A 16,512-nucleotide genomic window follows, 5' to 3' on the forward strand; every position below is an offset into this window, starting at 1 on the left:
TGCATCCAAACCCATATCTCCATTTACCTGCCCTGCAAAGGAGAGGATAGGCGCTTTTTAGCCAAAACAGTGAACGTTAAGGGAAAACCAGTTGGTACCCACAGGTCAGCTTTAGCCTTATGACTAGAATAAGAGGGAGATGAGCGATTATGTAATCTGTTCTCATACATTTAGGCTGTTTAAATAGCCCAAAATAATCAGAGACAAAGTTCAACTTTGCATGCTGCCTTAATTTCTTTCACTTGTAACCATACAGTATTGAATGAAATCATTACAAGCAGCATCTTTGCATCACTCTCTAGGGCTTTACAGAATACCGTGTTCTTAATAGACATCAACACTGCTTCCTGTAGTCAATCCCTCTCCTCAGATACTCTCAACAAGCAAAGCAGCATATCACGGGGTCTAACTGGAACGATAAAAGGATGAAAAGAAGGAATAATTAAGGAGATAATTAATGGTTAGGTCCATCACTGGTATTTCTGTGATTGTTTTCAGTTGTTTAAGTGGCACATAATCAAGGCTGCAAAATTTAGAAACTGAAAAGCCAGTCATTTAAAGCATCATTTAGCAAGCCGGATAAGCACATTAACTATGTGTAGCCACTTCTTTAAAATAAAACTATGGTGAATGCTTTTTAGTGGTAAGTTTATAGAATTTGATATTGTACGTTTACTATTATTTTGGTTGAAATTGCTGTTAATTTTTAATTACCCTTGAATCATGCAGTGGCAGAAGGATACTTTCTAAATTAGTCGAAAATAACAGTGTGTAAAGACCTGATGTTGGCATCCGTTACTGATAACTGTAAAAACATAACTTTTTAGAAGGAAAAGTTGAAGAGAAGTTAAATATAAAATTGGCTGCTCTCTCCTTACGTAAATTTTCCCCTTTACCAGATTCCAGAGAAAGTTACCCTGAGCACTTTGTTGAATGCTTCTAGTCCTTGGGAAAAAAGACTGACTTAGCTAAGCTCAATAAATCGTTTCTCATCAGCCAATAACAGTATCAGGCATGGTAGATTGTTTACTTTTGGTATCTTCAAGCCCTGTTGGTTCTACCTTCAAAATACATTCAGAATCCAATCACTTTCCATCCCCTGGAGTATCACAGTATCCTCCTCACTCTTCTGCTACCTCCTCCATTGGCTTCTCTCCACCTTACTCTCCAAATAGCAGCCATCAGATCAAATACCTCCAAAAGCTTCCCCTAGCACTTCTAGAGGAAACGTATTCTAAAGAGACCTGCCACCCTCCCCATACCTCATCGAATACTGTCCCCCTCTCCCAGTCTATTCCTTCAGTCACACTGGTTTCTTGGATATTCCTAGAAACACCAGGCACAGCTATTTCTCTGATCTTTCCACAATCTGTTGTTGTTCTAGGTAGCCCAAAGCTCACTCCCTTGCCTCTTTCGTTTCTTTCTGCCCATGCAGAACTTTTTCAGAGAGACCTTCTCTGACAGTCCTTTTAAAAATTGCACATATACACAAGCACTCCTCATTGTCCTCCCGATGTTTTTCTCTATAGCACTTATCACCTTCTAAAGTACCATAAAATGTGTGTATGCATTGTCTATCTTTTTCCTCAATGTAACCACCATGAGGTCAGGATTATTATTATTATTTTATGCACCTCTGCATTCTCAACACATAGAACACTGCCTGGTACATGGTAAGTAATAATTATTTGTTGAGTGAATGAATCTGTAGTCAAAACATTAGCCAGCTCTTCTCATGTGTGTGGCCGACTACTAAGATACAACACAGTTATTGGGAAAGGTCTTGCCTAGTGACTTATGCTTAAATACATTTAATTAAAGCTATGTTAAATAGTAGTTTGGTCTGAGGTGAAAGGCTCTTTTTTTTTTTTTTTTTTTTTTTTTTTTTTATGTAAGCGCCATTCCATTTGGTACAGTGTCTAATATGGTCTCTTAAAAATTACATTGCTTACCCATTTCAAGTTATAAGCAGGTACATATGAGTGAATATTTTTGCCAATGATGGATGCCACTGGAATTTAGTCCAGCAAAATGACTGAGAAGTGGCTTCAGAGGGTTCTCACACTATTTTTGGTGCAGCATTGTCTCCAGGGCTTTAACATCTTCATTCTAATAGAAAACAATGACTGAGAGAATGAGTGGTAGACAGAGGACATCAGTTTTCTCTAGGAATGGTCTTGAAAAATAATCAAGTAAATGGTAAGAAAATAAGGATGGACACTGCCTCGTGGGCATAGGGTTTGATAAATGTATTCGTTTCTTAACAAGATATGGAAAGAGTTAATCATTAAGAACAGATTTTGTTTCTTTAAGACTCCATATCTTTTGTCAGCAAATACAGATAGAGTAACAAAGAAGGTGGTGAGTTCAGAGACTTTCCATGGGGTTGAAAGCCTCTTACACCATTGAATATAATTCCTGTAGGAAAAAAAAAAAAATCAAGGGAGGATTTTCATCTTCTGCTGATAGAAGTTTAAAGTAATTTTTCCCCCAATAGATATTGGTCTCTGAAGTTTGTTCTTGTGTTTTGCAATTGAAAAAGTGGTGCACCTTTGACTGAATCTCTTACACATTGTTGATCACTTGAGGGCAAGTAAAACCAAGTCAATTGAAATATAATAGTAACTGAAATAAAGCAAGTGAAAATAAGGAAACAAAAATGCCAATAAGTGCTCTCTTTATGTAGTCTTTTTTTTCTTTTTTCTTTTTCTTTTCTGTTATTTTTTTTTTTTACTAAATCAAGATTTACATGAATGTACACATATATGAGAAAGATTAAAAGGAGGTTCCAGGAAGAGTGTGAACATTACGCTTAGCTTTTAAGTAAAAGTTACCAACACTTATCACTTAATCTAAAGTTCTATCTAAAGTGATAGTAAAATAATTACTCTTTTGACATTGAATTCTATTAAATATGGCCTTAATTTTCTCTCTGATCATTACAGATAGGTGTTTTCTCTGTCCCACCCTTTTATAAATTATTTGAGGTGGTGGTTTATGTCCTCTTCTTTTGTGCATACTATAGTGCCCAGCACAAAGCTACGTGAAAAGAAGTGAGGTTTTAGAAATTGTTCAAATCTACTTTTTATGCTTATACTTGAATTCACGGAGGAAAATAAAATTGTGGATGTGGCGTATAAAACCTATTGCACTGTTTTAATGAACAAACTGTTCTTTTTTGAATTCTCTTTTCCACGTTGTGTATGAAAAAGGATAATACAGATCCTAAGGCAGAGATAAAAATTCTACCAGTCCTCAAAGGCTTTCTAGTCTCTACTCTTCAGTCAAAATTGTTCCTATGACCAAAAATTGAAAAGACTACCATGCTGTTAAAGTATGCAATCAACCTGGGGTATATGAGGCCACTGAAATAACACACATATATTTAATCTCTTTTTTTAATATAAAACTAATACGTTCAATTAAAGGTGAGTCAAAGTTGGTACAGCTCGCTTTAAGAATTACAATATGGAAAGTAAATACACTGCTGTGAGGGAACACATAGCTTATCTGTCCCTGATAGCTAATGAATTCCTTCCTATTAAAATTTAATTGAAAATCTTCAATGATATTTAAGCTTTCACAGAAGTGTAAACTACAGTGACTACAATTCACAATGCATCTAAAACAATTATTCTTTATCATTAAAGTTAATAATATGCACATTAACCTCTTCTGTAGTCTAAATCAATATTGTAGTTTAAAAGATATGACCTCTGGACAGCTTTGTCTAAATATTGATTTCATTGTCATTTGTATAAGGTATCAAACAAATTACATGCTGCACTAATATCATTAATGCTGCCCCAAAGAGCCTCTGACTTTATGGGGTTCTTATAATACCTCACATGACATTACGAAATATTGAGGATATCACACAATATAATTGCCAAATGGACAAGATTTGACTATGGCAGAACAGAGTCCCTGTAAACAGATGATAACTTCCAAATTCTTTACTCTGAGCGGACAGGAAAAAAATACTGCTCTTTAACATGCAGACTGGTTGAGCGGTTAGGATTCAAATGGCAGAATTTCTTCTGCCTCAGAGGGTCTAATTTACCTTCTTGTGATGCCATAGATATTTCAGGAGGGAATCTAAAGGTACATTAAAATGGAGTAATTCTGTAATAAAGCAGTTTTCCCAACATAAACTTGTTTAGGAGTTTCTGTTATAAGTTACTAATGAGAGGAGTTGGAAAATATATGCATAAAAGTGAAGAGGTTGAGCCTTTCAAAGGATCATTATAGAATTAAATACAAATTGACTTAGGGATAAACTGGCATCACATCTTCTCTCATAATTGGCAGTAGTGTTATTTTTGTATTAAAAAAAAGTGCAAATTGAAATACCAGCTATATAATTTTCTCTCTTTCACTTTTTTCAGGTTCTAAATTGCTCTGAATCACAACAATTGTTAACATTATCCAGTTATGTCTAACTGTATTTTGATGTTGTTTTTAAATTTTTTAAACTGTACAATAGTTTTTGTTTTTTATAAAACTCTGTAGAAAAGAGATGTGGTCGTGATCATGACCCTGTGAACTGTGGGTGCTATTTGTACTGAAAATGTTCCCCCCAAATCTCTTATAGGCAAAAGTGACCCATTTTGTGTAGTGGAACTGAACAATGATAGGCTGCTAACACACACCGTCTACAAAAATCTCAATCCTGAGTGGAACAAAATCTTCACATTGTAAGTAATCATTACCTTGAGCTCATTTCAAAACTGGAGCTAATAATATTTATTTTTGAGATATTTGTGTGTGTATGTGTGTTTGTGTGTGTGTGTGTGTGTGTGTGTGTGTGTTTATTCTTGACCGATTAAAAACTCAGCACATCTGGACTGCCTTTGCTGGCAACACCGAATATCATAATTGCACTACCTTTCTGATAGTGAAGCCTGGGGAAAGCGTATGTTGTTTTTCTGTGTTTTCACAGATTTTTTTTTTTTAAACTGAGATTTTTATATGATTTGACTAAGGGTTTTGCTCCCATTAACTGAATTGCCATACCGCTTCTTCCTTTTATGCTTTCTATTGAAATTCCCCCCAAATGCACTGACACCAGGGAGGACAAAGCTCTATTTGTTCCATTGCTCAAATCAGCAAACAATTCAGTCTCGAATTCAGAGATGCTTTAGTTTTGTTTTATTGCATTTTAGTACAATAAGAACATTAAGTATTGTCCTAGTTACCAAATCACCATTTAGGTTGATTTTTCTTTTTTTTAAAAAAAAAGTTTACAAATCTTTTGACTACACGCTAAAAAAGCTGCCGATCTACACCATAGTATCTCCTAAGTTCGTTGTGTGTGTGCGTGTGTGTGTGTGTGTGTGTGTGTGTATGTTTTTAACTGGGCTTTAGAAATGAACTCTGAACAAAGGAAAACTCTCCAAACAGAGTACTTCTTAAAAGTTTTCTAACATAGTTTTATTTTCTTGTATATGAAAACTGCTAAATTCCTCATTAATTTCTTATAATGTCTCAGCTTAAGAGCCAGTAACTAATCAGATTTAATTATCTGACCAATTTATCTTTAAGGAATTCCACATTTTTATAAGAGATGAAAGCCTGGTCAGGAGACTTGCACTCCTAAGAAGGTTGTTGAGAGTGTTTTTCCCTGGAATGCATAATTGAATGAATAGGTTTGATTATTATCAAAGCCATTAATTGATTGTGCCCTGATAAAGCCTCTTCTCACATGTGGTTGCAGTCTTTCAGTAATGAATATATTCATTTTTTTTGTTTTCTCTTAATTCATGTTTTCTTGGTAAACAGTTTGATCAAAGAATCAATGCTGTCAGCAATTGGGGTTTATTTTTCCAGAAACAAAAATGCAGAGCTCACACAGTTGTTTATTAACATACGTTGTCTGTGGGACATAATGGAACACTATTTAATTTCTAAATCCTGGGGTGGTACAAAAGCTATCAATGTTACATTTTCTCCATTCTGTTTTATGTGTTGGTTAATTTTTACTATAAAACTACCAGAAGTTTTGTTAAGAACTGTAAACAAAAAGATGTCCTACTGTTACAAAAAAAGAAAAATATACTGTGACTCTTGCTGATATCAAATTTACTGAAGTTTTACATGGGGTTAATAGGAAGGTAGAAATTATTGTGATAATAATTAGAGGGAAAAGTCTCAAAAACATCAGTGCCACTTATTGATGTTTTTTTTTTTTTTACAATAACTTATTCTGCGCCCATCCAGATGGAAGATTATATTTCATTAAAAAATTATAACTTGAAATTACAGTGGTGTTCAAAGTTTCAGATAATAGAACCATCACTGTAGTCTACTAAGGTGCATTATGGGAAATTCTGTCAGATACCAAGCTACCTTGTATATGTGTATATGCAAATAGCATACATAAAAACACATACACACAAAATCAGCTGGAGCCATCTAAATTTTCAAAAGCATTTTTGTTCTTGTTCCCCAATGATGAAGTCTTTTCGTCTTATGTGTATTTATTATGCAGCAACATTAAAGATATCCATTCAGTTCTTGAAGTGACAGTTTATGATGAAGATCGGGATCGAAGTGCTGACTTTCTGGGCAAAGTTGCTATACCATTGCTGTCTGTAAGTTTTATTCACCTGACACACTGCTCTGTGTTGCTTTTGCTCAAGGAAAAAAAAAAACCCTCAGCTCTGTATCTGTCATTTCTCAACCAAGGTCTGTAATAAGAACACTAAAAATTTTAACATACTCAATTCACGGCCATGTTGAATCCCATGATAGTTAATTTTTCCTGACAGACTTGATCCTGGTAATGAACAGGTACTTGTCAGAATTGCCACAGTTGTTTTGGGTTCTCTGTCAGTTTCAGCAGCTGGGGGTCAAAGGTCACTGAGGGAGTGTATTCAGTGGAGACCGCGAGACAGACGGCTGTCATGTCCTTTTCCCGCAGATTCAAAATGGTGAACAGAAAGCCTACGTCTTGAAAAACAAGCAGCTGACAGGGCCAACAAAGGGGGTCATCTATCTTGAAATAGATGTGATTTTTAATGCTGTAAGTCTTAACTTTGGCTTTTTTGTACTGCTAAAGAGTTCAGTTTCATGAAAGCTTTTGTTCCTGATTTGTAGAGAATTTCTGTCATTCCTCATTTTCTCTAAACCTTGATGTATCCTGGAGAATACGCTTCTGCCACTGCCTGGCACACCCACACTTTCTGTTATAGTTGGCGGCTGCCACTGCGGCTGTGCTTCGGCCGCTGCCTGCCGGCGTAAGAAATGGAAGCGCATGCATGTGCAACTGTATACATTTATATTTTATGAGCACAGCAGCCAGGACTTTGAAACTTTAGGAATTATTGCAAATCGAACTGCGTGAAAAACTTGTAAACGTTTGTAATATATTAATCCATAACAGACACATATGTTGATGTATAGGTGAAAGCCAGCTTACGAACATTAATACCCAAAGAACAGAAGTACATTGAAGAGGAAAACAGACTCTCTAAACAGGTAAAGAGCAAGGAAAGATTAACCCCTCTGGGAAGACCTGATTGTATCTGTAAAACATCTAAGTAAATTCAAATAAACTTTGGAAGTATAGAGGGGGGAAGCCTATGGAATTGTTGATCATCTACTTATGTGAAATGGCTCTTTCTTTTTCTCTTTCTTTCTCTCTCTTCCCTTCCTTTCCTTAAAAGATCAAGCAAGGACAATACCAAACTAATAAATTAGATGGGGGTGGTCAGAATGGAAAGGGGATACTGTAGGTGCTGCATAGAATGGATACGTATTCATGCATTGGCGTAAGAATGATCATTTTGAACATAAAATAATGTCTGATTGCCATGGAATGTGTAAGAGAGAACACCAAAAGCTGAGGTTCAAATATATGTCCAGACGACCACCCACAGGTATGATGCAGGTGTGTGTAAAGCGAGCCCTGCGTAAAGCTCTTCCCTCTAATCCACAAGAGAGGGGCTCCATCTTTTAAGGGAAACCTCCCTGTTAATTAGATTTTGACTATGATCTTTTAGAAGTGAACTTTTATTGGCATTTTTAGCTAGGAAAATAGAAAATCAGCACATCTGATTTTTCTGTCATGAAGAAATTTTAAATAAGGCTTGATATCCTGTAATTAGACACAGTCTTAAATTAGGTTTGTTATCAAGTTAAGAAAGGGTACTAAGCTACCTCTTTAAAAAACTGTTTACTTGCAATTAACACAGCTAACGTAAAATGTTTTTGTTATGGCGATAAAGCATACAGAACTCATTTGTGTGTGTTAAAATATTGAACAATTTTCTGTGCTATTAGAAGCCTAAAATTAGTTTTGTTTTAAATCTAATCAATTCACCGTAAACAGTGGGATCTTTGGTTGTTTAAAGACAGTGCATGCATTACAAATGCAATATCTATCTAAATAGAAATACAGATTACATTGTTTTCACAATTATAGATAAAAGTAATGAAAGTAGCTCTAAAAGGACGGTGATCAGGGTAGGAAGGAAAGAAGGAAAACAAAAAGGGTGACTCTTTTCCTGAAAGAATTTCAATTTTAATAACTTGTTAAAACTGGTTTGCCTGTACATGCATCTATATTTAGACATACACATATACATATTTTTTCCATATGACCTCAGGAAACTTTATATAACTACTTCTTTAAAATGCCAGATCACTATTGAAGTATATTTGGAATTAGCAAAATATTACCCGTAGACATAGTATTCTAATTATTAGCACAGCTGTAGATCATTTTTTGTATCATCATCTAGCATATGGGCTATTCTTTTACAGTTGTAGCCATGCCTTGTTTTAAATTTTAGATTTAAATTGTACCAACTCTCATATACCTTTTTAATGAAAGATTTTGTAAAGCACTTGGTTACCATAATTTTTTTCTTAACTCCAAAATGATGAAAAAGTAATGAGAAAATATAATTTAAATTTGTTGTGGAAAGGAGAGACAGAGAATTAGACTGAGAGGGAGAAACTGAGAGAGGGAGAGCGAGAGAGAGAGAGAGAGACCAAGAGAGACCGAGACTGAAAAATTGATAGTAAATAAGGGAGAATCCCACAAAAATGATGAAAATTTTGTTTACTATAAAAAAAGCAATACTTGACGGGTTTTTCTCTAAGACCTGAAATTGAAACATTCCACGTTATCCATTTCACTTTCAAATATCTTGAAATTAAGGCATGTAAAGAATCTTAAAACCACAATAAGATTTAAGAATTTAAAAATATATTTAAGATTCACAGTATGTAAATGTCTTTAATTTTTGGAGATGTTTACCTTTTGCACATAGGTAGCCCAATCCACATAATAATGCTTTTTTTAAGAAAATCTATTTAGCTAAGGAATTGTTCTTATAATTCAGTTCTTTCTGCTGTTTCCAGAGATACTTCTCTTCCTTTCACTCATGAGCCAAATTGCTTGGTATATTCTTCCAACTTCATTAACTTTATGAATCCTTTTCAAGTCACACTAAACTTGAAGAATTTTGTACCATATCTGATGGCTTTTAGTCTTGCAAATTCTAATAATATTTTCATCTTTTGTACAGCTGCTCCTAAGAAACTTTATCAGAATGAAGCGTTGTGTCATGGTGCTCGTAAATGCTGCATACTACGTTAATAGTTGCTTTGATTGGGATTCACCCCCAAGGAGCCTCGCTGCTTTTGTGGTATGATAATTCTTTATTACTTACATTGTTATTCATTAAATTCAGTAATCATAGCTGCATGTTTCTGTGGCTATAGTAACAGTTATGTTGATGTGGCCATTTTAAAACTCCTATTTTAAGACTTGACTGGACAGATTTGCCGTGGGCAGGAACCTGATGGATCGTTCAAGGTCTGAGTCCAAGAATACATCCCCCACCCCCACCAGATTTCCGGAAAGCAAGAAATCTCAGCCAATATATAATTTTCTCCATGACAGTCAAAAAGTAAAATTTTACATATTGCATAATTCCAAATCCCAATAACAGAGCCAAGAAAAGTCCTTAGTGTTAAAAAAAAAATTAATAATCTTGACCATCCTTATTTTAATGTTATTGTTCTATAGATTTTTTTTCAAAATATGAAAATCATTGGCAGTAGGATGCTGGTTGGTAATATTTTAATATGTGAATCAATTGGAAGTAGATGTGACCTATTTAAGAGACGTTTTATTGTTTCTGAGATTTCCAGTTTTTAAAAAGGCACAAGTGAGAATTTGATAGATCCAAATAGTCCTCTAACAATGTTCATCTTGTAGCCTTTTACTTTGGTTATTTAAAAACTGCTGATGAGACCAACTAGCAAAGCCAGAAAATCTGAGAGAATACTTTCCTCTGTGCTTTAGCTGGGATTTTCCGCTCTCACGTTAGTTTTGCTTATTCAGGATTTCAGTTTGAAGTTTAAGTAGAGTCCTTCTTCTGAAATCCTTTATTTTATTGTCATATTTGTTAGAAGATGAGTACCTTAGGCTTTCTTATAGTTTCCATTTTAGCAGAATATGACTTTATGATAGAGCTCATAAGAAGAGCCTTCATTATAGTAACAAATCAACATTTTAGTATTACCATTCAAATGAGTGTCTGCACATCTGTTTAGCACTTTGAGCTCTGTCCTCCTCTCAGGCCTTGTATAGGACTTTCATTAATGTCTGAGCACATGGAACAAAGAGTGTGTATGTCCCTTTGTGTTGTAAGTTACCAGAAAGTTAGGCAGCCTGCTTCCCATAGACATGTTGTTGTCTCCTTAAAGAAAGCAGTTGCCATCATCATTAAGTTTGGGAAAAGAAAATCTTCCTCTGTCAATATACTTTTAGTTAGCTCTTCCACATAATAAATACATTGGGGTACTGTTAAGCAAACTGGATTATGATTTTTCACTATCATAGAGATACTTTGATATTAATGAGGAAAAACTGACACTGAGTTTCTATGTATATTTAATGCCATTACTTCCAGGTTCCATGGGCCCTCATAACAGACGCAGTAATATTCTCTCAAAAATGCCATGATGCCATCTTTGATTCGCTCCTTCCAAAGTCATCCCGCACAACTGTTTGTGAAATTTGAAAACAGGGGAATCTATACAGTTATGTCATTTGTTCAGGAACATTCATTCGGAATGCTTTAATATTACAATGTATTGTATAAGTCTTCATAAACTTTCTCTTGCTTCTAGAGGTCACTGACGTAAAACGAATTCAAGATGGCAGGCTTTTTTCACAGTTTCCTTTGATTAACAAAAATCAGGTGCTGAAATTCTGAGACACTTAGGTACATGTACATGATAACACTTGAGTGGTTTCACTGTAAGGGTATCCAAGTTCACTGGGAAAGACAGATTATAATATCTCTCTCAGCTGGTAGTCAGTTTCCAACAGCCTTCATCCTACAAAACACAAACTGAATGCGAGATGCTTGCAAAAAAGGAGGGGGAGGCCACAGTAAAGGTGGGATAAGGGTCTGCAGACACGAATGGCGAGAAGAGGCCTCACAAGTCGCAATGTGAATGTGCAAGAAGAGTACTTTTGAGAAGAAATGATAACATTGACAGGTTCGTTGAATACAAGCCCTGAGTTACACTCTACCGAATGTGACTAAAATAACGAATAACAAAACTGAACTTCATTTTTCTAGACCTGAGCTGGGCATACCATGAGAAGGGGGGCCCTGCCTTTTCCACCCTGGTGGTCCAGCATCACCTGCAGAGTATCTAGTACTTGGTAGGCTCCCAATATAAATGGCCATCCAGATCAACAGACCAACCAATAAACCAGTCAATCGATGTGAAATTTTTTGTTCTTAAGTGAAGAAACTCTTCTCCAATGATGCCAGGTATATAAGGCTTTGCTCTAATAGAGCTAGTTACTAAATGATGATAGACATAGCCTAATGCTTTCCTTGGACTTTTCATTTAAATTCTAAACTATTTCATAATCCTATAAATAATAATATAATAATCCTCTATATAATCATAACAACCAATACTTATTAAGCCTTTATGTACCAGAAAACTGTTTTGCAGACACTAATGCACGAAAGTGCTTTTCATGAATACATGAATTTAATACTCCCAATAACCTAACAACAATCTACAAAGTAGATACTATTATTTTCCCACTATGCAGAGGAAAAAACTGAGGCACAGAAAAGAACCTTACCCAAAGCCACACAACAGATATTATTTTCTTTCTAAAAGAGCTTTTAAAATATGTACCTTATAATCTAAGTATCATAACAATTCAGAAAAAAAAATAAAGTATTGTAGGATTTTTATTTGTCTTAAAGATATTAAGTGATATATTTAAAAATGAAATGTTTCAAAGATCTCGTTGCATAACCAGAGCCTTTTTAGGCCAGTTTATTGAAAAGAACTGCTTTCCATTAGGAGAAGAGTATGAGCAGCACCCCATTGTTACAAACATATTGTTCCCATCATTCCCTGTTGATGGATCTCGGGTCTATTATTATAATATTGGTTCCACTTGGCCCACTTTTTCATAAATGCAGCTGCTTCACGGAGCACATGCATTTGTACCATTATGTGGCTTGGTTTTAGGCCCAGATCAGTAAACTTTATAATGTTTAAGAGCCTTTTTTTTTTCTATCCCATTTTCTTTTTCTTTTCTAATTTCCTATCCAAAAACAAATGTAGAATAATGAAACCAAAATGGAAAGACAATGATCTTTTTGTCCCAATGTCGGTTAAAGTGGAAAGCCTAAGAAACGTAGGGCTAGAGAGGTTCCGGCCCCTTTGGCACTACCTGTGCGCTCTGGGAAGACGCTAGAGCCGGCTGACGACACAAAGCTGCGGTCGGCCGGGGAGGCGAGGGATAAAACATAAGCAAACATGTTCCTGGGAATGTCCTTGTTTTTGTGTGCTATGAATTAGGTTTTTAAATTTTACTATGAATATTGTATGCCTGAGAGCAAACACAGACGTATGTGGCGCAGAAGGCCCTGCTTGTCTTTTGGAATCATCTATTGCAGACGTGGAAATGTCTCATAAATTGGGCCTAATTTTCATCAGGCTCTTGACCAGACATTTGTGTTCTTGCGGATGTCAGTGGGTGCAACGTGGAAAGAAAAAAACGGAGTGCACACTCTCTCTTTCTCTTCAGTACTGTCATTTCTCACTGTAATGAGCACAAAAATAATTGGACAACTGAGCTATCAGTAAAAGGACACACTTCAGTGTGCGTCAAAGAATTATTTTACAGGACAAACTTTAATCTTTAAATGTGATTGTAGATAATTTGTGGTACCATCTGTCCATTTGGAATTGTTTTAGCCTTTTCTGTCGTTATACAGTAAGTGCCACTGTGTTTAACATTAACATTTGATATTTTACACATTTAATTTCTGTTCTGCTGTGTGGTCCTTAGGGAATGGAGTGCTAGTGCTACATGAGAGAGACAAAGTATTGATCAGTTAACATTTCAGCTACATTTATGTATGTCGCAAAATTAATGAAAATGCCAGACAAAAATGTCAGAGTGCACAAAAAGGTAGAATTTAAATTTGGTAGTTTAATGAAAAGTTTAAGATGTGCATTATCAAAAATGTCCTCTTGCCTTTAAAGTACAATTCCTAACAGAATAACTATAGGGAGACACATATTTTACTTAGAGGAACAATGAACATGAATTATGAAGGGATGTCAACCCTTCCAAGTATCTTGTGTCCCAGAACCGGCATGTTTGAATTTTTAACTGTTACTCATAAAATGCATTTGTTTCTGTTGCTATCTGGAAGGCTACTGGCTTCAACCCTCTGTGCTGACCAGCCTATGAGGCAGGCTTCCTACTGAGATTCTGCCCACCCCCCCCACCCCTGGTTTTCCTTGGTATCCATGTGTTCCTTTTGTGTCAGAACTGAGAATTCCCTCTACAGCAATTCATCGAGGCCACTCTGGTTCATTACTCGTTCCTTTCTGGGTCCTTTTCAAATGCCTGGTTTTCCTTTGCGTCCAGATAATTTGTGCTTCACCTTCATTCAATCCCCATTTTAGTAAAGGATCACACTCGGGACAACAGCTACTCTCAGAAAAGCTGGGCCATTATGCAGGAAAAGAGAAAAAACAGAGATGATGTATGCAGAGAATGACATGAGGCAGCTCTGTGTAGCCAAATGATTTTTTTAAAAAATGGAGGAAGCACAGGCAAGGGAGGAGGAACTGAACTTGCAGAGGCCATGGGAATACAATGCAACGATCTGAAGACAATAGGCTCATGAGGATACCTTATCAGGTATTTTCTGTGTAGAAAGCCTGCTGCTATTAAACAACATATGGATTTTTCTAAAAGTTATTACAACAATAAGGACATTTTAAGTGGCCTTCATGTTCAAGGACCAAGAGAGGAGCATTGCTTAAGAAGAAACATCAATGTGCAAACAAAGGCATATCTACATCCCCTGTAATTCAAATCTTAGCGTTCATGTTAGTGAGCTATATAGGGTGATTGTACTGGACATAGGAAAGGTAACTTTAAGATCCCAACAGAAATTTCTACTTTAAAAATTTAAGAGACATCAGCAGTAGCATACCAACAAAAGTATGCTTCAAATCTATGGCAATTTTCAAATGATTTGTATAGAAGCTTTTGTTGGTGTTGCTACAATTATTTTTTTTAGTGCTAAGCAGGAAAACTGGAAATGTTCCAGATGTAATTGTTGTTATTTTCCCTGCAACAACAAAACAGAAGGACCCTCAAAAATCAGAGAAACAAGTACTAAAGCAAAATGATCTATAACTCTTGTTCCTTCCTATCCTTGCATTCTTTAATTTTCCTAAAATTATATAAATCTAAATTTCCAAGCCCTTCTGTCCATCCTTCTTCACTTATGCTATCCTCTGACATAAACATTTATTAAGCTTTACTAAACAATACTTCCAATCTAATTTACACAAATTTTAAAGGTACATTAAATGCTTCCTTCCCAAATGTGTGAGGAAACAAGAAAGCCTATATAGAATTTCATCAGTTTAGAAGATTGTATATCTCCAAAATTACCCAAAATTCCTTTTACAAAATCAAAGACTATTGACACTTAGAAGGTTCCAGTACTACAATTTCCTTTTCAGTAAATAGATCGTATGCCCAATTCATGGGGACACACTGACACTTTTAAGTCGATACTCAAAACACATTTTTCCCCTAAATTTATCTGAATTCCAAGGAAGAAAATTTTTTTCAAATATTGGACAATAAAAAGTTAGGTTCTCTTAAGCGATGCCAAAGCATTGCATATAAATTTTGCAATTATATAAAAGCCCCTCAAAGATCAAAATTTAGAAGTGAGTTGAGTTTGAAGATTGATTACAATTAGCTAAAATCAACTGTGTATCTTAGGAAATGTAGAAAATCAGATATTAATGGGACAAAGCATTTTGACTAGATTTCTTGAATCCTTCTTGAGGAGTGTTGCTCTAGCTTAGTTTATAGATCTATTTAAGTGTACAGTCTTTCTCTTTTGTGTTTTATCTGTTACATCTACAAAGGCAGCACTTCCTCAAATTGGTGCATAGCTCTCTTTAAATATTGCCAGCACCCTTTTTTTGTTGTTTATTTTAATAGATATCAGCAAAATGGCCTCCTGCTCTTTGGAGGGAGATAATCACATAAGACACTGAGTCTACTACTCTCTGAAAAGCTTATTCCTCTTAAATTTTATTGTCTATTTACAAGAAGAATTTAATTCTTAGAGCATGTCAAACGCATATTTTCTATTATCTTTACTCTCCTTTGTATTCAAAAGTTAGAAGTAGTAAAATGCTATAATCTGGGGATAAATTCTTCCTTGGGTGATTTGGGGAAAATAAAACTATTTCACTTTTCCTCAGGTATAGTGCTATTGTACTATATTATAATCAAACATAAACTGCTAACATCACGAACATAACTGTGATACCTTTTTGAATTCAGCAATTAGACTTCTTGGGAATCTTCATAGTTCAAGCAATGAAAGCTGGGACAGGAGGGGGTGCCGATGCCTCAGTGTGGTCTCTTCCTGGCTCTGTGGGTGCTAGGCCATTTCACCTCAGGCATTACTTATCAGGTAGTGTCAGCCTCAAGACCTTTGTGAGAGCCTTTGAAAATGTGTTGCTTGGTCCAGACTTTATGACTGAGTTGACTAACGATCAAAAATTATAAAGTAATGAGATCACTCTCCATCCTCAGATTCCTAAACTAACTGAGGATATTCGTCCTCAGAAGAGCTCTCTACCTTCCGGCTTCAATTGAAACTGTCCAGGACAAAAGAGCAAGCCATGTTCTATCATGAAATATTATTATGGAAAATGTTTTGCAAAGAAAAACATTTAAATGAACGAGATAATTATATCATTTATTTTACTAAAATTTTATAAAGTAATAACTCTTCTGAAAGATTGTAAATTATAAGAGAAATGCAGTCACTAGTATACTTTAGTCAGTAAGTTTACTCGACACATATTTCCATGCCCCTATGTATCAGGTAAATATGAAGAAATAGGAGTAAAGTGCTTTCCGTTGTGACATTTTTCTATTTTGACCAGTTATGA

General features: G+C 35.4%; 1 protein-coding gene across 27 annotated transcripts in view; it reads left to right on the forward strand.

The window, feature by feature from the left end:
- MCTP1 (multiple C2 and transmembrane domain containing 1) overlaps positions 1-16,512 on the forward strand; it is a 534,016-nt gene that overhangs the window by 370,583 nt on the left and 146,921 nt on the right. For 23 of the 27 annotated variants that reach the window (XR_013556012.2, XM_078448001.2, XM_078447963.2 and 20 more), the window contains 5 exons: positions 4,595-4,697; positions 6,491-6,593; positions 6,923-7,024; positions 7,405-7,479; positions 9,537-9,656. Coding sequence is in view for 26 of the 27 variants with exons in the window: in XM_078448001.2 (XP_078304127.1) it covers positions 4,595-4,697; positions 6,491-6,593; positions 6,923-7,024; positions 7,405-7,479; positions 9,537-9,656 (503 nt within the window). In the remaining variant the exon portion in view is untranslated. Of the gene's footprint in view, positions 1-4,594; positions 4,698-6,490; positions 6,594-6,922; positions 7,025-7,404; positions 7,480-9,536; positions 9,663-16,512 lie in introns of those variants that run through there. The other 4 variants (XM_060637729.3, XM_078447945.2, XM_078447939.2 and 1 more) reach the window with 4 other exon arrangements.

This window comes from Panthera onca, chromosome A1 (genome assembly GCF_046562875.1).
Source record: "Panthera onca isolate mPanOnc1 chromosome A1, mPanOnc1 haplotype 2, whole genome shotgun sequence".
Classification (NCBI taxonomy): Eukaryota; Metazoa; Chordata; class Mammalia; order Carnivora; family Felidae; genus Panthera; species Panthera onca.